At 63.9% G+C, this 14,439-nt stretch overlaps 1 protein-coding gene across 3 annotated transcripts; it reads left to right on the top strand.

The window, feature by feature from the left end:
- The first annotated feature begins 154 nt into the window (after positions 1–154).
- Ccdc88b (coiled-coil domain containing 88B) lies at positions 155–13,481 on the top strand. 3 transcript variants are annotated; one of them, XR_007104088.1, is made up of 28 exons: positions 155–251; positions 511–671; positions 823–934; positions 1,018–1,087; positions 1,161–1,219; positions 1,311–1,394; positions 1,491–1,622; positions 1,804–1,949; positions 2,095–2,176; positions 2,294–2,452; positions 2,926–3,072; positions 3,226–3,334; positions 3,504–3,640; positions 3,718–4,869; positions 7,871–7,998; positions 8,082–8,199; positions 8,545–8,637; positions 8,708–8,848; positions 9,297–9,553; positions 9,876–10,019; positions 10,178–10,364; positions 10,475–10,620; positions 10,807–10,905; positions 11,093–11,259; positions 11,736–11,942; positions 12,098–12,166; positions 12,503–12,763; positions 12,892–13,480. XR_007104088.1 is itself a non-coding variant. In XM_047519334.1 (27 exons), exons 1-27 carry the CDS (start codon positions 192–194, stop codon positions 12,945–12,947), a joined length of 4,422 nt encoding a protein of 1,473 aa, XP_047375290.1. In that variant the 5' UTR covers positions 155–191; the 3' UTR covers positions 12,948–13,476. The 3 variants fall into 3 exon arrangements, 1 of the variants encoding a protein (XP_047375290.1); XR_007104089.1 differs by lacking the exon at positions 8,545–8,637 and having other exon boundaries at positions 12,892–13,481; XM_047519334.1 differs by lacking the exon at positions 12,503–12,763 and having other exon boundaries at positions 12,892–13,476.
- The last annotated feature ends 958 nt before the right edge of the window (positions 13,482–14,439 follow it).

Below are 14,439 nucleotides of genomic sequence, written 5' to 3'. Positions count from 1 at the left end.
GGGGACGCTGGTGGCCTGCTGAGTACAGGGGAACTACAACAGGACTCCAGGGGCTCCTGGCTCGCCTGAACCCGGAAGGAGGAAGCTGCACAGGGTGTCTGTGGCTGGGCCTGGGATCCCCTAGTTGGGGACTTCCTCTTCCTCTCAGGGCAGGCATAGCTGCTGCAGCAGGACAACCCCCTGACCCTGGCATGGAGTGGGGCAAGGGGCCCAGACTCAGAGACTTCCTGAACGGGAGCCTGGCCACCTGGGTGAGGGGCAGGTGGGAGCGGGCTAGGGAGGGGAAGTGAGAGCAAAGGGAGCTGCTGAGGTGTGTGCCTGTGGTCTGGTGAGTCCCGGGGCTGGTTGGTGGAACAGGGTCAAGGACATGGGACCAGAGGCATTCGAGGGATGGGGCATCGACGAGGAGGGGTCCTGGGGTTCTTTGGGGGCAGATAAGAGGGGTTCATGATTCGCTCTGCTGATGGGGGTCTGCCACCTGTCCAGCTGACTCCTCTCTGTTCCCCACAGGCCCTGGGACTGGCGGGACTGGTGGGGGAGGTGGAGGAGCCCGTGGGAGAGGAAGAGGAGGAAGCAGAGGAGGAGGAGGAGGAAAAGGGGTCCCTCTGCCCGGAGAAGAGGTTTCTTCTGCTCAGCAATGGGGCTCTGCTCCTCCGGGTGCTGGGCATCATGTAAGGCCATCAGGGGCTGGTGGCGTGGGCCCAGGGATCTGAAGGGAGGGCGCCAGCGGGCTGGTGGACAGAGCCTGAGGATGATGGGCAGATCCTGCTCCAGGGAAGGCGGGTCACCAAGCCCACCTCCCACATGGCCATCTGTGGACAGCTCCCCCAGTTCCCGAGGGGGACCTCGGATGGTTAGAGGCCAAGAGAGACCAGCTGCCTGGCGAGTATGGAACCTGAACCACCTGTGGAGCCGACTGAGGGACTTTTACCAGGTGGGGGGTCCCGAAGGGAGGGCGGAGCTGAGAAGGGGTGCCCCGCGGGAAGGCGCCTCTCATGTCCCTGCCCCCCACTCCAGGAGGAGCTGCAGCTGCTGATCCTGTCGCCACCTCCAGACCTCCAGACGCTGGGGTTTGACCCCTTCTCAGGTGCCCTCCCCCACCAGCCCCGCTGCCTCCACCCCTGCTCCGCACCTCCCTAACCGTGGCTTGTGCCCTGCAGAGAAGGCGGCGGAGGAGCTGCAAGGCCTCCTCCGGCTGTTGCTGGGGGCGTCGGTGCAGGTGAGGAGGGGCGGGAAGGGCAGGGCCGAGCTGCGGCGCGGCGCCGAGGAGCGGAGACCCTCGCCAACCGACCCCTCCGGTGTCTGCACAGTGCGAACACCGGGAACTCTTCATCCGCCACATTCAGGGCCTCAGCCTCGAGGTCCAGAGCGAGCTGGCCGCTGCTATCCAGGAGGTATTGCGGTGGGTCGACAGCCTGGGGCTGGCACTGTCACCGGGGCGTCCTCGCCACCCTCTTCTTTCTGCCGAACCATTCTCTATGCGTCCCCAGGTGACCCAACCTGGAGCTGGTGTGGTACTTGCTCTGTCTGGGCTTGAGCCTCGGGAGCTGGCGCCTCCGGAGTTGGAAATGCTGATGGGGGCGCTGTCGAGGCTGGCCCGGGAGCGTGACCTCGGGGCCCAGGTAGGGGCAGCAGGAGCATGGAGGACCCAGATGTGTAGGGGAGGTGGGGGGCTGGGTCCAGGTGTGGGGTGGGTCCCGGGGTTATCAGTTGTCACGGCTGGATTCATCTTGTGGTGGTGTCGGGAACGGACGTGGGAGGCTGGGGTGGTACTCCTGACCCTGAGCCCCTGGCCTCCCACAGAGGTTGGCGGAATTGCTGCTGGAGCGCGAGCGGGCCCCCTTGCTGCCTGACGTTCCTGCGAAGGCTCCTGTGGAGGGGTCCTCGCACCATCTGGCGCTGCAACTGGCCAATGCCAAGGCCCAGCTGCGGCGCCTGCGGCAAGAGCTGTGAGGGCCGGCAGGCTGGGGAAGGAACCTGCGAGGAGGGGGCCCGAAGAGGCCAGGATGGGGTGGCAGCTCCGCTGGGGATGGGAGGGCCCGGGCCCGGGAAGGGCTGGGCTCTCAGATGCCCTCCATCGCCCCTTGCCTCCAGGGAGGAGAAGGCCGAAGAGCTGCTGGACTCCCAGGAGGAGGTGCAGGGCTTGGAGGCCGAAATTCGAAGGCTCCGCCAGGAGGTGCGTTCGCAGGCTCCCCTCCCACCCAGTCCCTTTGCCTCTCCTGCCCGGCTTCTTCACGTCCCTCATCCCTCTGGCCCGCGCCTGGCCGGTCCCAGCTCCGCACCATCTGCCCAGGCCCAGGCGCTGTCGGGACAGGCCAAGCGGGCGGAGCTGTACCGCGAGGAGGCAGAGGCGCTGCGGGAGCGCGTGGCCCGCCTGCCCCGCCTGCAGGAGGAGCTGCGGCGCTGCCGCGAACGATTGCAGGCGGCCGAGGCCTGCCTGGGCCAGCTGGAGGTGAGGTGGGCGGGGCGCGGGGCGGAGTCGGGGCGGGGCCAGGGTGGGCTGGAGAGGAGGGGGCTGGCTTTATTGGGGGTCGGGGTGTGTGACCACCCGGGCAGCGGGGGAGAACCGATGCAGCGGGTGGTGTCCCGGGCAAGCCCTCCGGAAGGTGGGCCAATGGGGGGGGAGCCGTGGGGGCTGTGTAAGGGCGGAGGTGGGGACGAGGGTAGCGGGCGAGTCTGGAGTGAGACCCTAGCCAGTTGGGGGCGCTGAAGGGTAGGACCTGGAGCGATGCTGCCTGGAATGGGTTCCAGGGGGAAGTTACCAGGCCTGCACCAAAGCCAGGCCAAGGGTTTGGGAAGGTGCCTGGGGAGACCCTGGAGGAAGATGGGCAGATAGAGTTGAGGAAGGGGAGCAGCGTCTGTGGGGAGCCGAGGGCCCGGAGTGCACCGGGCTGCGTCACAATTGACTTCTGCGTCCCCCACCAGGAGGCACGGGTGCTCTCAGGGGCCCTGGAGGCTTCGAAGGCGCTGCTGGAAGAGCACCTGGAGGCCGCCAGAGACCGCTGCGCGCGGCTGCACCAGACGCAGCGGGAGAACCTGCTGCTGCACACGCGGCTGGGCGAGGCCCTGGCGGTGAGGCGGCCTGGTGATCCCTGCTGGGCTGACCTGCTGCTCCTCTCCCTGTGACCCTTACTCTTGATGCCCCCTCTAGCAGTGCTGCAGCCCACACGCTTGGTGTGGCCATGGCGGGTGGGGCTGGGTCTGACCCTGCCCCTCCGCCCCCAGGAGGTGGACTCCTTGCGACATCAGGTGGACCAGCTGTCGGGGGAGAACGTGGAGCTGGAGCTGGAGCTTCAGAGGAGGCTGGAACCACTCCCTGGGTCCCCTGTGGATGGTGAGTGTCGCCGTGGGATGGGGGTCTGGGTTGGGGGCTGCCTGTGTTTTCCTGCAGCTGTTGTGGGAGGGGTTCTGCCTTTAGCCCCCTCTTTCCTCTAGGTCTTTGTGGGGTGTATGTGAGGAGCTGGGAGTGTGGGCGGAGTCCTGACTTTGCCTGACCCTCCCAGCACCCCTGCTAGGAGTGGCCCCCTCTCTGCAAGATGAAGTGAGGGAGGTTGAGGCTGAGCAGCTTCGGGCCCTCGAGAGGGAGAATCGGGAGCTTCGAAGCTTGCTTCAGGTGCTGCAGGGGCAGATAGGTGACCAGGTGAGTCTCCCACCTTGGTCCTAGCTGGCCCCACCCCATCCTCCCTGGGCCTGCCTGACTCTCTCATATGCTCTCAGCGCCCCCTGTTGGAGGAGCAGAGCCAGGACTCCGAGCTTCCTGTGCTGGATGGGGCTCCCTGGACTCCCGCAGCCTCAGACCCTAGCTCCCAGGGTTTGGTGTGCCAGGTTGGGCATCAAGGTCCCCAGCTGGCTCCCACGACATCAGACTCAGCTCTCAAGGGATCAGCTGAGTGTCTTCAGGCATCTGATTCAGACCTAGAAGCGACAGCGAAGCCCCTGCTGGTGGCTGCCATGGCTCCCCAGACCTCAGACTTGACTGCCCAAGAGTCAGACCCTACTGTGGAGACACAGGGGTCCTTGGAGAAGGATGACCGTGGAGTGCCTCTCCGGAGCCCCATTTCTGCAACCCCTCAGGGTCCAGCGATCGAAAGTGACACACAACAGTTGGTGGAAGGAGAGACTGGGGAGAAAGGGGCTCCCCAAGGTGGGTCAGGGTCTGAGGCCCAGGATCTGCGACAGGAGGACCCTGAACCAACACGGGGATCCTCAGAGCTCAACGTCTGTGTGCTGCTAGAGGAGCTGGAGACCCTGGGCAAAAGGTTGGACCTGTCCAAGCCACCAACAGAGAACGGGGCACGTGAACAGAGGCTGGAGGGAGCGGTCAGGGAATCAGCTCCTCAAAAACCAGAGCAGAAGTTGGACGGGGCTCCTGATGTCCAGGCCTGGGAGGGGCTGATCCCAGGGGAGGTCCCGGCCAGTGGTATCCCAGAGCAGGAGGCCCTCAGGGAGGAGGTGGTGCGCCTGAGGATAGAGGTCGCTGCCCTTAGGGCTGAGCTGGAGGCCCAGACCCGCAGGCTGGAGGCCCGGGGCTTGGAGGCTGCCCGGCTCTCTGAGGAGCTGGCCCAAGCACGGAGGGCCGAAGCTGAGGCCCACCGGGAGGCAGAGGCCCAGGCCCAGGAGCAAGCCCGGCTGCGGGAGGCAGTGGAGACAGCGGGCCGGGAGCTGGAGGCTGCATCGCGGGAGCGGGAGGCTCTGGCAGAGGCGCTGGGGGCAGCGGGCCGAGAGCGGAGGCAGTGGGAGCGTGAGGGCCCCAGGCTGCGGGCCAGGGCGGAGGCTGCTGAAGAGCGGATGCAGGTGCTGGAGAGCCAGGGCCAAGGCTGCCTGGAGGAAGTGGAGAGGGAGCGCCAGGAGAAGCAAGCCCTCCGTGAGGTAGGTCGGGCTCATGGCTGGCGTTGAAAACGGGGCTCCAGGCTAGTGGCTGGAGTTCGGGGTTACGGATCCATCAGCAGCCGCCGCGTGCCCAGCACGGAACGGGCTGGAGATAGAAAGGCCAGGTCCAGCCCCGCCTTCCCAGGACACAGGCGATGGCTGCTGCCACCGGTGGGGTGGGGCGCAGGAGGGGGTGAGCCTCTGCACACCATCCTGGTGCTCTGGGTACAGCAGTGTTCTCACCTCTGCCCCAGCGCCGCCTCCCGTGACATGGGGTCTAGTCCTTGTCTCTGCAGGTCTTTGAAAGACTGAAATAATGGTGTAGAGACTCTGGTTCATGCTGGGTCAAGGCAGGTTGAAAATGATCAAGAAATGGTTACTCAGTTGGGCATGGTGGACACGCCTGTAATCCCAGTGACTCAGGAGGCTGAGGCAGGAGGATGGCAAGTTTGAGGCCAGCCTCAGAAACTTAGCAAGATCTTGTCTCAAAATAAAAAATAAAAAATAAAAAGAACTGGGGATGTGTCTCAGTGGTAAAGCATCCCTTGCTTCAGTATCCAGTAACAAACAAACAAACAAAAACAAAAAAAAAAAAAAAAAAGAAAAAAGAAAAAGAAAAGAAAAGAAAAGAAAGGCAGGTTTCTTCAGGGAGGAACCATCAAGATTGCACTAGGTGGGGAAGGACAGGACCTTATTTTTATTTTGGTTTTTGGTACTGGGGATTGCACTCAGGGGCTCTCTACCATTTAGCTACATCCCCAACCCCTTTTAACATTTTTGAGACAGGGTCTTGCTAAGTTGCTTAGTTGGTCCTTGAACTTGCGATCCTCCTGCCTCAGCCTTCTGAATCGCTGAGATTATGAGTGCACCTGCCTGGTTAGGACAAAGACTTCAAAGCCTTAAAGCCCCAGGGGTCCAGAGGGAGTAGGGGCGAAGAGTTGGCTTTGAAGGTGTTGGTACTCTATCCTCACACAGGGAAGGCACTCACAGGTGGGAGTGTGGGGTTCTGTTTGAGGAGGGTCACCTCAATTGGTCTGGGGCCATCAGGAGGCAGTGGCAGGGTTGCAGGTGAGATGGGCTGGGTTGGGACAGGGACCGGAGAGAGAGAAGGCCTGGACAACTTGTATTTGTTCATTTATGCATGTGTTAGCAGCATCTCTGTTGTGCCAGGCCCTGTACTAGGCTGTGGGCACACAGTAGTGACCAGGGGGCCCACACAGCCATGTCACAGGCCAGGCCGGGGGAGCCATGGGGTCCAGCCAGCTACCTGTGCCTCAGGAGGCACATCCAGGAAGGCTTCCTGAGGAGGAGGGAGAGGGGCAGGCCCATTGTGGGAAGGATGGGCCAGGAGAGGTGGGGCTGAGTGGATTGAGCAGGGTCCTGCTGGCCGGGATTTGGGCTTCTTTCCAAGCTAAGGAGGGGGCGGGCAGTCACCGGAGGTTTAAGACAGGCAAAGTGGTCAGTCCACATTGAGAAGCACCTCAGGGAAAGAGGGCACCACAAGGCCACGGGGACAGCGTTGGCACCAGTAGGTGCCAGTGCTGGGGGTGTGTGGGCGAGGAATGGAGTGTTCTGGCGTGAACAGCATCCAGTTCCATTCCGTTGTACAGACGAGGATCTGAGATCCAGGGAGGAAGAGCAATTGACTCAGACCCCTCTGTGTGACGGTTGGGTTGACTGGAGTTAGGGCTCCTGTGGGGCAGGTGCTCCCCAAGGGGCGTGGGGATGGGAGGACAGGTGTGGACAGAGGCCGTCCCTGGAATAGACTCTGTAGGGTATGACCAAAAGACACTGTCAGGCCACAGGAACTGCATTCCACCCCAAATCCCTGCTTTTTGGCTGTGTGGCTTGGGGCAAGTTACTCCGCTTCTCTGAACCTTGGTTTCCTCATCTGTAAAACTGGAATAAAACTTTACCTACTGTACAGGATCTTAAAGAGGACAGAGAGCTTGGAGCAGGGCCTGGTCCACACCTATGCTTAGTCAGCAGAGGAAGGGGCAGGGAGGGTGGGAGCAGGGCTGGTGGGCTGAAAGGCTGGCTCTGAGGGCCCAGAGGGTGGAAGAAGCCGGGGACAGGGAACTCTGATTTCCTGGTTGGAGTAGTTCCTGGCGGTACCTGGGTGTGGCATAGGAGGAGCCCTCTGACTGGGGAAGGCAGGGAACCAGGGGCCTCTGGGGTTGTCCACATGGGCGTGGAAGCCTCCCAGGGGCCCAGGCTCTGGGCCTCTGCCTTCGTCCCCATTCTCTCCATCTGCAGCAGTACTTGGGCCTGGAGGCCACTGGTGGCTGGCCAGGCAGCAGTGCCTTGTGGGACTTGTAGTTTTTTAGCAAGAGGCCACAGCTACTGGTGAAGGGAAGTGCAGTGTCCCATCTGGGGCCTGGGTGGGTTGTTAGGCCAGGACCAGCAGCAGAGGCTTATAGGGCTGGTTTCCAGAAGCAGGATGGAGCAGGCGGCTGGTCAGGGTTGGCCCTTTCCGTGGCTTGGTCCCGCCAGTCCCCCCGTGTGTCAGAATGGTCTGCCCTACCTCCCCCTGGGCCCACAGGCCAGAGTGGGCCTCCCGCCCTCTCCCCCTGGAATGGTGTGGCCCAACCGCCCGAAGATCACAGGCCCTGACCCACCCTTCGTGGCCTCCACTGTAGTTAGGCCTGGGAACCCCAAGTCCCTGTCCTGTCATCCCTCTGAGGTGGAAGGTGTTCTCAGGCGCGCCTCCGTTGTCTCCACATGGCTGGTGTGAGGCCCCGCAGGGCGCATGCCCCCGTCACCCTGTTCACGAGGAAGAGCTATGGGCTCCGAGAGGTGACAGCCCGCTCGCCCTGCCCGGCTGCCCGCCCAGTTCTCCCACGTGCTCCCCGCGGGCCACTAGACCTTGCTGTCCTCTGGTTGGGGACGAAGATATTTGCCTAGAGCGGCAGAGCCAGGGCTGGGAGCCAGCCCTCCTCTGCCCCGGGGAGGGACGGGTCAGGCGCCACCCCTGCCCGCTGAGCCCCCCGCCTGCCCTCAGGAGCTGGAGAAGGCCATGGCGCGGGGCCGGGAGCTGGGCGCCCGGCTGGAGCACTTGCAGCAGGACCTGGAGCGCGCGGCGCTGGAGCGCCAGGAGTTTCTCCAGGAACAGGAGAACCAGCAGCAGAGGTGCGGCGGCGCCCAGCGGGCTGAGGGCCGGCAGGGGCCTGGGGAGGGCGGGGCCGGCTGGGTGCCAAGGCTTCTCCCGGCAGGTACCGAGGCCTGGAGCAGCGACTGGAAGCCGAGCTGCAGGCGGCGGCCACCAGCAAGGAGGAAGCACTGATGGAGCTCAAGAACAGGGCCCTGCAGCTGGAGGAGGAGCTGTTCCAGGTGAGGCCGGGCCCAGCGTTGCCTCTACTCGGGTCTCCCCGGATTCTTAGCGAGCTGCTCGTCTCACACCCCTTGGGACCTGCTGGAGGGAGCACTGGGCTGGGGGTCAGGTGGCTGTGTGACCTTTTGGGAGCCTTGTCTCCCCTATTCCTCAAATGGATGGAACTGCTGCTTGAAGTGGCTGCCCTGCTTGTCTGGCCTGGGCCCTGTCACCTCTCGGTGAGCCTAGTTATTGCCATCCCAGTGTGTCAGTGATCATTTCTGACCCCTGCAGAAGGGGTGGGTCCCTGTGCCATCCCCATGCGGCCACCGCCACCTGCATGGCCTTCCCCACCTGTCTTACAGCTGCGCCAGGGCCCTGGGGGGCTGGGGCCCGAGGGGCATGAGCTTCAGGTCACGGGGACCCAGAGCGGGCGGCTCATCGAGGTGGAACGCAGCGTGAGTGCGGGTCATGGGGGTGCAGGTGGGGTCGGCTCAGTGGCCACCGCTAACCTTGCTTTCTGGGCAGAATGCAACCTTGGCAGCAGAGAAGGTGGCTCTGCAGGGGCAGCTACAGCACCTGGAGGGGCAGCTGGGAAACCTGCAGGGCCAGGCCCAGGAGCTGCTGCTGCAGAGTCAGCGGGCGCAGGAGCACAGCAGCCGCCTGCAGGTGGGTGCGGCCAGGGCGCCCCTTCTCCCCGCCTTCTCCCTGCCCTCTCGCCCGCAGCTCGCTGGCTGCTATTCCCGAGTTCACCGCCGCTTACCTGTGACCCTAGCCATCCTGTCCCCACCCTTCCCGTCCCAGTCCCCAGCCCCTACGGTTGCACACGTTCATCCTGTCATGTCCTGTCTCAGCCCTCTCCTCCACAGCCAGCCATCACCCTCACTTCCCCTGTCCCTACCCTGGCCCCCTTTGTCCCATCCCAGTCTGGGGCCTCTTGCCCTCCCCTGCGTAACCTGGCACCACCCAGCCCCCAGGATGCCTCTCTCCTCCTCTGGCCCATTAACGTCTTCTTTGGCCTTCAGCTGTCCCTCCTGCTGCCCTCCAATCTCAGGCCCCTGCCTCGTACCCCCTTTTGGGCCTGGGGTTCCCTGGCTCCTTCCTTTCTTGATCCTAGGCCGAGAAGTCAGTGCTGGAGATGCAGGGCCAGGAGCTGCACAGGAAGCTGGGGGTGCTGGAGGAGGAGGTGAAGGTCGCGCGGCGCTCCCAGGAGGAGACCCGCGGGCAGCAGCAGGCTCTGCTGCGGGACCATGAGGCCCTGGCGCAGCTGCAGCGGCGGCAGGAGACTGAGCTGGAGGGCTTGCTGGCACGGCACCGCGACCTCAAGGCCAACATGCGGGCGCTGGAGCTGGCCCACCGGGAGCTGCAGGGCCGGTGAGCACCCCCAGGGTCTAGTCCTCTCTCCAGCAAGCCCTTTCCCCAGAGCAGGTTCCTTGGCAAGTCTGACCGGCCAGGAAGCCACACCTATCCCCACCTCTGTTCTGTGATGCCCTTGGCTGCTACGGTGCCCTCTTGGGGGCACGGGCTCCCTACATGTCTGGTCTGGGCTCGTCAGTTGGGAATGGTGGCACTGTGCTCTGTGGCTTTACCTGGTGACCAGTGCTTAGGAGATGTCAGACCCCCAGGTCAAGACACGTCAGCAGCCCCTGGCCTTGGCCCCAGGGCTCCGCAGTCCCCTCAGCCCCTCGTCTTTCAGGCATGAGCAGCTGCAGGCCCAGAGGGCCAGTGTGGAGGCGCAGGAGGTGGCCCTGCTGGCAGAGCGCGATCGCCTCATGCAGGACGGACATCGACAGCGGGGCCTGGAGGAAGAGCTGCGGAGGCTGCAGAGTGAGCACGAGAGGTACCAGCCCTGAGGCGGCCGCTCCTGGCTCAGTGCCCCCATCTGTGGAGTGGTTCCCAGTGTGGCCGTCATTGTCCCTGGGGGGGGGTGCTGCTTTGCCTCTCTTCCCAGCATGGCTCCTCTGGCCCCCAGGAGAGCCATTCCCTTTGCCTCCCAAGAGCCCAGATGCTGCTGGCGGAGGTGTCTCGGGAGCGAGGGGAGCTGCAGGGCGAGCGTGGGGAGCTGCGGGGTCGGCTGGCCCGGCTGGAGCTGGAGCGGGCACAGCTGGAGATGCAGAGCCAGCAGCTGCGCGAGTCCAACCAGCAGCTGGACCTGAGCGCTTGCCGGCTGACCACGCAGTGCGAGGTGAGGGGTGGGGTGGCAGCCGCCTGGGGTGGCTGAGGTGCCGGGCGGCCAGGGAGGGCTGCCCAGGCCGCCGAGCCAGAGTGGCTCCTGACCAGTGCCGCCCCCGCCAGCTGCTGACCGAGCTCCGGAGTGCCCAGGAGGAGGAGAACCGGCAGCTCCTGGCCGAGGTGCAGGCCCTGAGCCGGGAGAACAGGGAGCTCCTGGAGCGCAGCCTGGAGAGCCGGGACCACCTGCACCGAGAGCAGCGAGAGTACCTGTGAGCAGGCTGCCGCGGGCCGAGGGCTCCTGGGTTGTTCACGGGGCCCTGGGAGGTCCCAGGGGAAGTGCCAGACTGACCGCCCAGCCTCGTCTCACCAGCCCTCTTGCACCCGGAGCCTTCTGCCTGTGCTCCGCTCCCACAGGCGCCTTCCCTGGTCTCATTCTCCCCACCCGCTCCCACCAGGGACCAGCTTAATGCCCTGCGCCGTGAGAAGCAGAAGCTGGTGGAGAAGATCATGGACCAGTACCGCGTGCTAGAGCCTGGGCCCCTGCCCCGGACCAAGTGAGGGCCCCTCAGCTCCCTGGGCCTGGGATCCTGCCCGCGTGGCCCCTGCCCTGCCCTGCCCTCTGACCCCTGGCCCAGCTCAGTGCAGGCCCTAGTGAGGGTTAGCCTGGCTTTGCCACCCCCCACGCCCTCCTCTCCCTCCTTCCTCCTGTCCTTACTCCCTCTTGTGCCCTCTTGCCCCCAGGAAGGGCAGCTGGCTGGCAGACAAGGTGAAGAGGCTGATGCGGCCCCGGAGGGAGGGGGTCCCCCATGGGGGGCCACGCCTGGGGGCCGATGGGGCTGGCAGCACCGAGAGCCTGGGGGGCCCCCCGGAGACGGAGCTTCCCGAGGGCAGGGAGGCAGATGGGACAGGTGGGTCTGGGGGCCAGGTGACCAGGAGGTCCCTACCCCACGTGCCCCCAGTGGGCCTGCCTGCACACATGTCCCCGCTGGCCTTCCCTGCTGCCCACCCCACCAGTCCAGACGCTTTCAGCCGCTCTTTGCCCTGGGCCCTGTGGGGTTCCTCTTGCTGGCACCCTGCTGTCACCTACCCAGTCCTGCCCCACGCTAGGACCTTGCAGTGGCAGGGCCCTTTAGAGAGAGGTCATTTATCCTAGATAGCAGATGAGGACGCCGAGGCCCGGGGGCCACGTACCTTGCCCAAGGTACAGAGTGAGTTAGCGTCCAAGGCAGCACAGGGCCTCCCGTGGCCACCCTGTCCACCTGTCCCCTGCCCTGCTCTGCCTCCTATCTCCCTGGGCCTGTGCAGCCTCACGCCACGCATGGCCTCCTCGGCTTGCCCAGCAGCCCTGCCCTTCCCTGACCCCTCCCTGCCATGCCTCTTACAGGGTCCCCTTCACCAGCACCCATGCGCCGGGCCCAGAGCTCCCTCTGCCTGCGCGACGAGACTCTGGCAGGGGGGCAGCGGCGGAAGCTCAGCTCACGGTTCCCTGTGGGGCGAAGCTCTGAGTCATTCAGCCCAGGGGACACCCCCCGGCAGCGATTCCGCCAGCGCCGCCCAGGGCCCCTGGGGGCACCCAGCGCCCGCAGGAAAGGTGAGGGAAAAGGTCTTTGTCTTTGTGAGCCCCCAACTCCCTGTGTGCCCACCACCTTGGCAGAGGGGACTTTCTTCCTGCCCTCTGTCTCCTGCAAGCCCTGTCCACCTCTGTCCTGGCCCCCAGGGCCCAGTGGCTGCCTTGTGTCCCCCCAGGACCCGTTGTGGAATGGGATGGCTCCAATAAGACCCTCCAGGAACATGAAGCAGATGCCAACCGAGAGGGTGAGTCGGAGCCGGGGAAGGAATAGGGGTCTGTCCTGCCTGGGCCCCTGGGAGACCTCATCATTTTCTCATCTGACAAGAGATCTTTACAGAGTGCCAGGTGGCGTGCTGCTGGGGATCCAGCAGGGGACGTTGTGGTGTAGGGAGGCAGACAGGAAACAGTATGCATAAGAATTATTATTATCTACAACAGTCCTGCCCAGCGGAGAGAGGCGGAAGCCACAGGGCAGTTTCTACTTTCCTAATAGCTCATCACCTGTAAAAAGAGACAGGTAAAATGAAATTTAATAACATCATCTCACTTAGCTCAACACGCCTGAACGATTACCATTTCAGCATGGCGTCAGTGTAAACAGTCGCCAGTGAGACATTTGACGCTGGTTTTTCATACCAAGTCTTTGAAGTCCAGTGGGCCTTTCCCTCGCAAGCACGTGGAGTTCAGTCCAAGCCCCGGAAGGGAGCGTCAGGAGGCGACAGTGCTCGGGGAAGAGAGCAGGGCGGCGGGGGTACGGGGAGTGCTCGTGGAGTAGGCCTGAGACAGGAGGGGACAGCGTGTCTGGAGAATAGCAGTCCAGCCAGAGCACAGCTTGAAGAAAGGTCAGTCCGTTCCAGGGCTGGCTGGGGCAGCTGGTGTGGAGGAGGCTGAAGGTAGGGGCCCCGGTGCTCACCTGGAGTCTGGGCATCCTCTGAGGGAGGTGGGCCTGAGCCGAGCATTTTTCCCCCAGGCCTTGAGGATCCGGAGCCGGAGAAACGTCCCCTCACCCCTTCCCTCAGCCAGTGACACCACAGGGACAGGCAGCTGGCGAGAGCAGTCTGCTCGCCGTTGGAGTGTCAGTGGGGTCGTTGGGCAGCCAAAGAGCTCCGGGAGCCCGGGCACCCCAGCACAGTCTTTGCACAAAGAAGCCTGGGCCCCCGAGTCCCCCACGGCCTTGAGATGGAGATGGAACAAGCTCGTGGATAGTGGGGATGGCCCAGGAGTGTTGCCCGGCTCTACCCTGCGGTCATCGCTGAGGAGGCGGTCTCTGGGGGATTCCCCAGCTGAAGGGGGCTGTCAGGAGTGGGCCAGAGAGCCCCCTACCCGGTCCAGACGGGGAGCCAAGGCCCACTCCCCGGGGACCGTGACCTGGGCTGACCTCTGAGCCTTAGTTGGAGGGACCTGAGAATAAAGCTGGGCTGTGGCCATCCGAATCTGTGCTGTCTACTGGCTGCATCTGCGAGCTGAGGTCCCAGTAACACTTCAGGGCCAGTCCTGATTGGTGGGGATCGGTGGCCAGATGGCCCTGCAGGGGCAGGGCAGCAAAGGGCATTGGGATGTGGCCAGTTGGGCTTGCCGAAGCCTTCAAGTACCACTGGGGTGGGCAGGGGGATGGTGTGCTGGTAGCCAGCAGCGGACGGGGCCTGGGCCCTGGGTTCTGGGCCACGGGGTAGTATGCCCCCGCGTCCTGCCCCACCCTCTCCCAGGGCACCCTCTTCTGTCCCTTCATGTCTTCCGGCCTCGTCAGCTTCTCTCCCCACCCCTTTGGGGTTGAGCCCTTTCGTGGGTAGCGCACAGCTCACTAGGTAGAGTGTCATCTAGTCCCAGGAGCTCTGATCAGGACCTCTAGGATGATGCCTGGGAAGGAGGTGATTAGGCTCGGTGACAGGATGTGAGTCAGTACCTGGAGCCACCCAGGGGAAGGTGGGGCTGCTGGAGGCTGAGGTGAGGCGGCTGCGTTTGGGGCGGGTTTGCTGGGAGGCGTGGCCATTCCCTCTCCAGGCTCCTTCCTCCTCTCAGCCTGAGCGTCACAGAAGGTGGGGTCAGGGCAGAGCTGAGGGCCCCTTCCCATAGGCCTCAGGGTTGGGGGCTCTGGTGGCTTCCCATCTCTGCTTGGTAGTCTCTGGAGGCCGGTCAGCCTGGGGCTCTGGGCTTGATGGGAGAGGGGACATCCCCCCCGGTGTGGCCTTGGTATTCCTTTTTTTATTTTTGTGCTGGGAACTGGACCCAGGGCCTCGTGCATGCCAGGCAAGTGCTCTACCGCTCTGTAGTCCTTACCACCCGGAGTGAGCGCTGTCTGAGGTTGTGGGGCAGCAGCTGGCTTCAGCTGCTCATCTCTCAAGGAAACGGTCAAGGAGTGGCCAGAATGAGGAAGCTTCTGAGTGCATCGTCGCAGGCCTGCAACCCTGGCCGCCCAGGAGGCTGAGGCAGGAGGGTGGCAAATTCAAGTCCAGCCTGGGCAACTTATTGAGACTGTCTCAAAATAAAAAATAAAAAGCGGGTTGGGGATGTAATTCAG

Source organism: Sciurus carolinensis, chromosome 11 (assembly GCF_902686445.1).
Source record: "Sciurus carolinensis chromosome 11, mSciCar1.2, whole genome shotgun sequence".
Taxonomy (NCBI): domain Eukaryota; kingdom Metazoa; phylum Chordata; class Mammalia; order Rodentia; family Sciuridae; genus Sciurus; species Sciurus carolinensis.
Note: the sequence above shows the minus strand (reverse complement) of the source record. Positions and strands in the feature narration are given on the sequence as shown.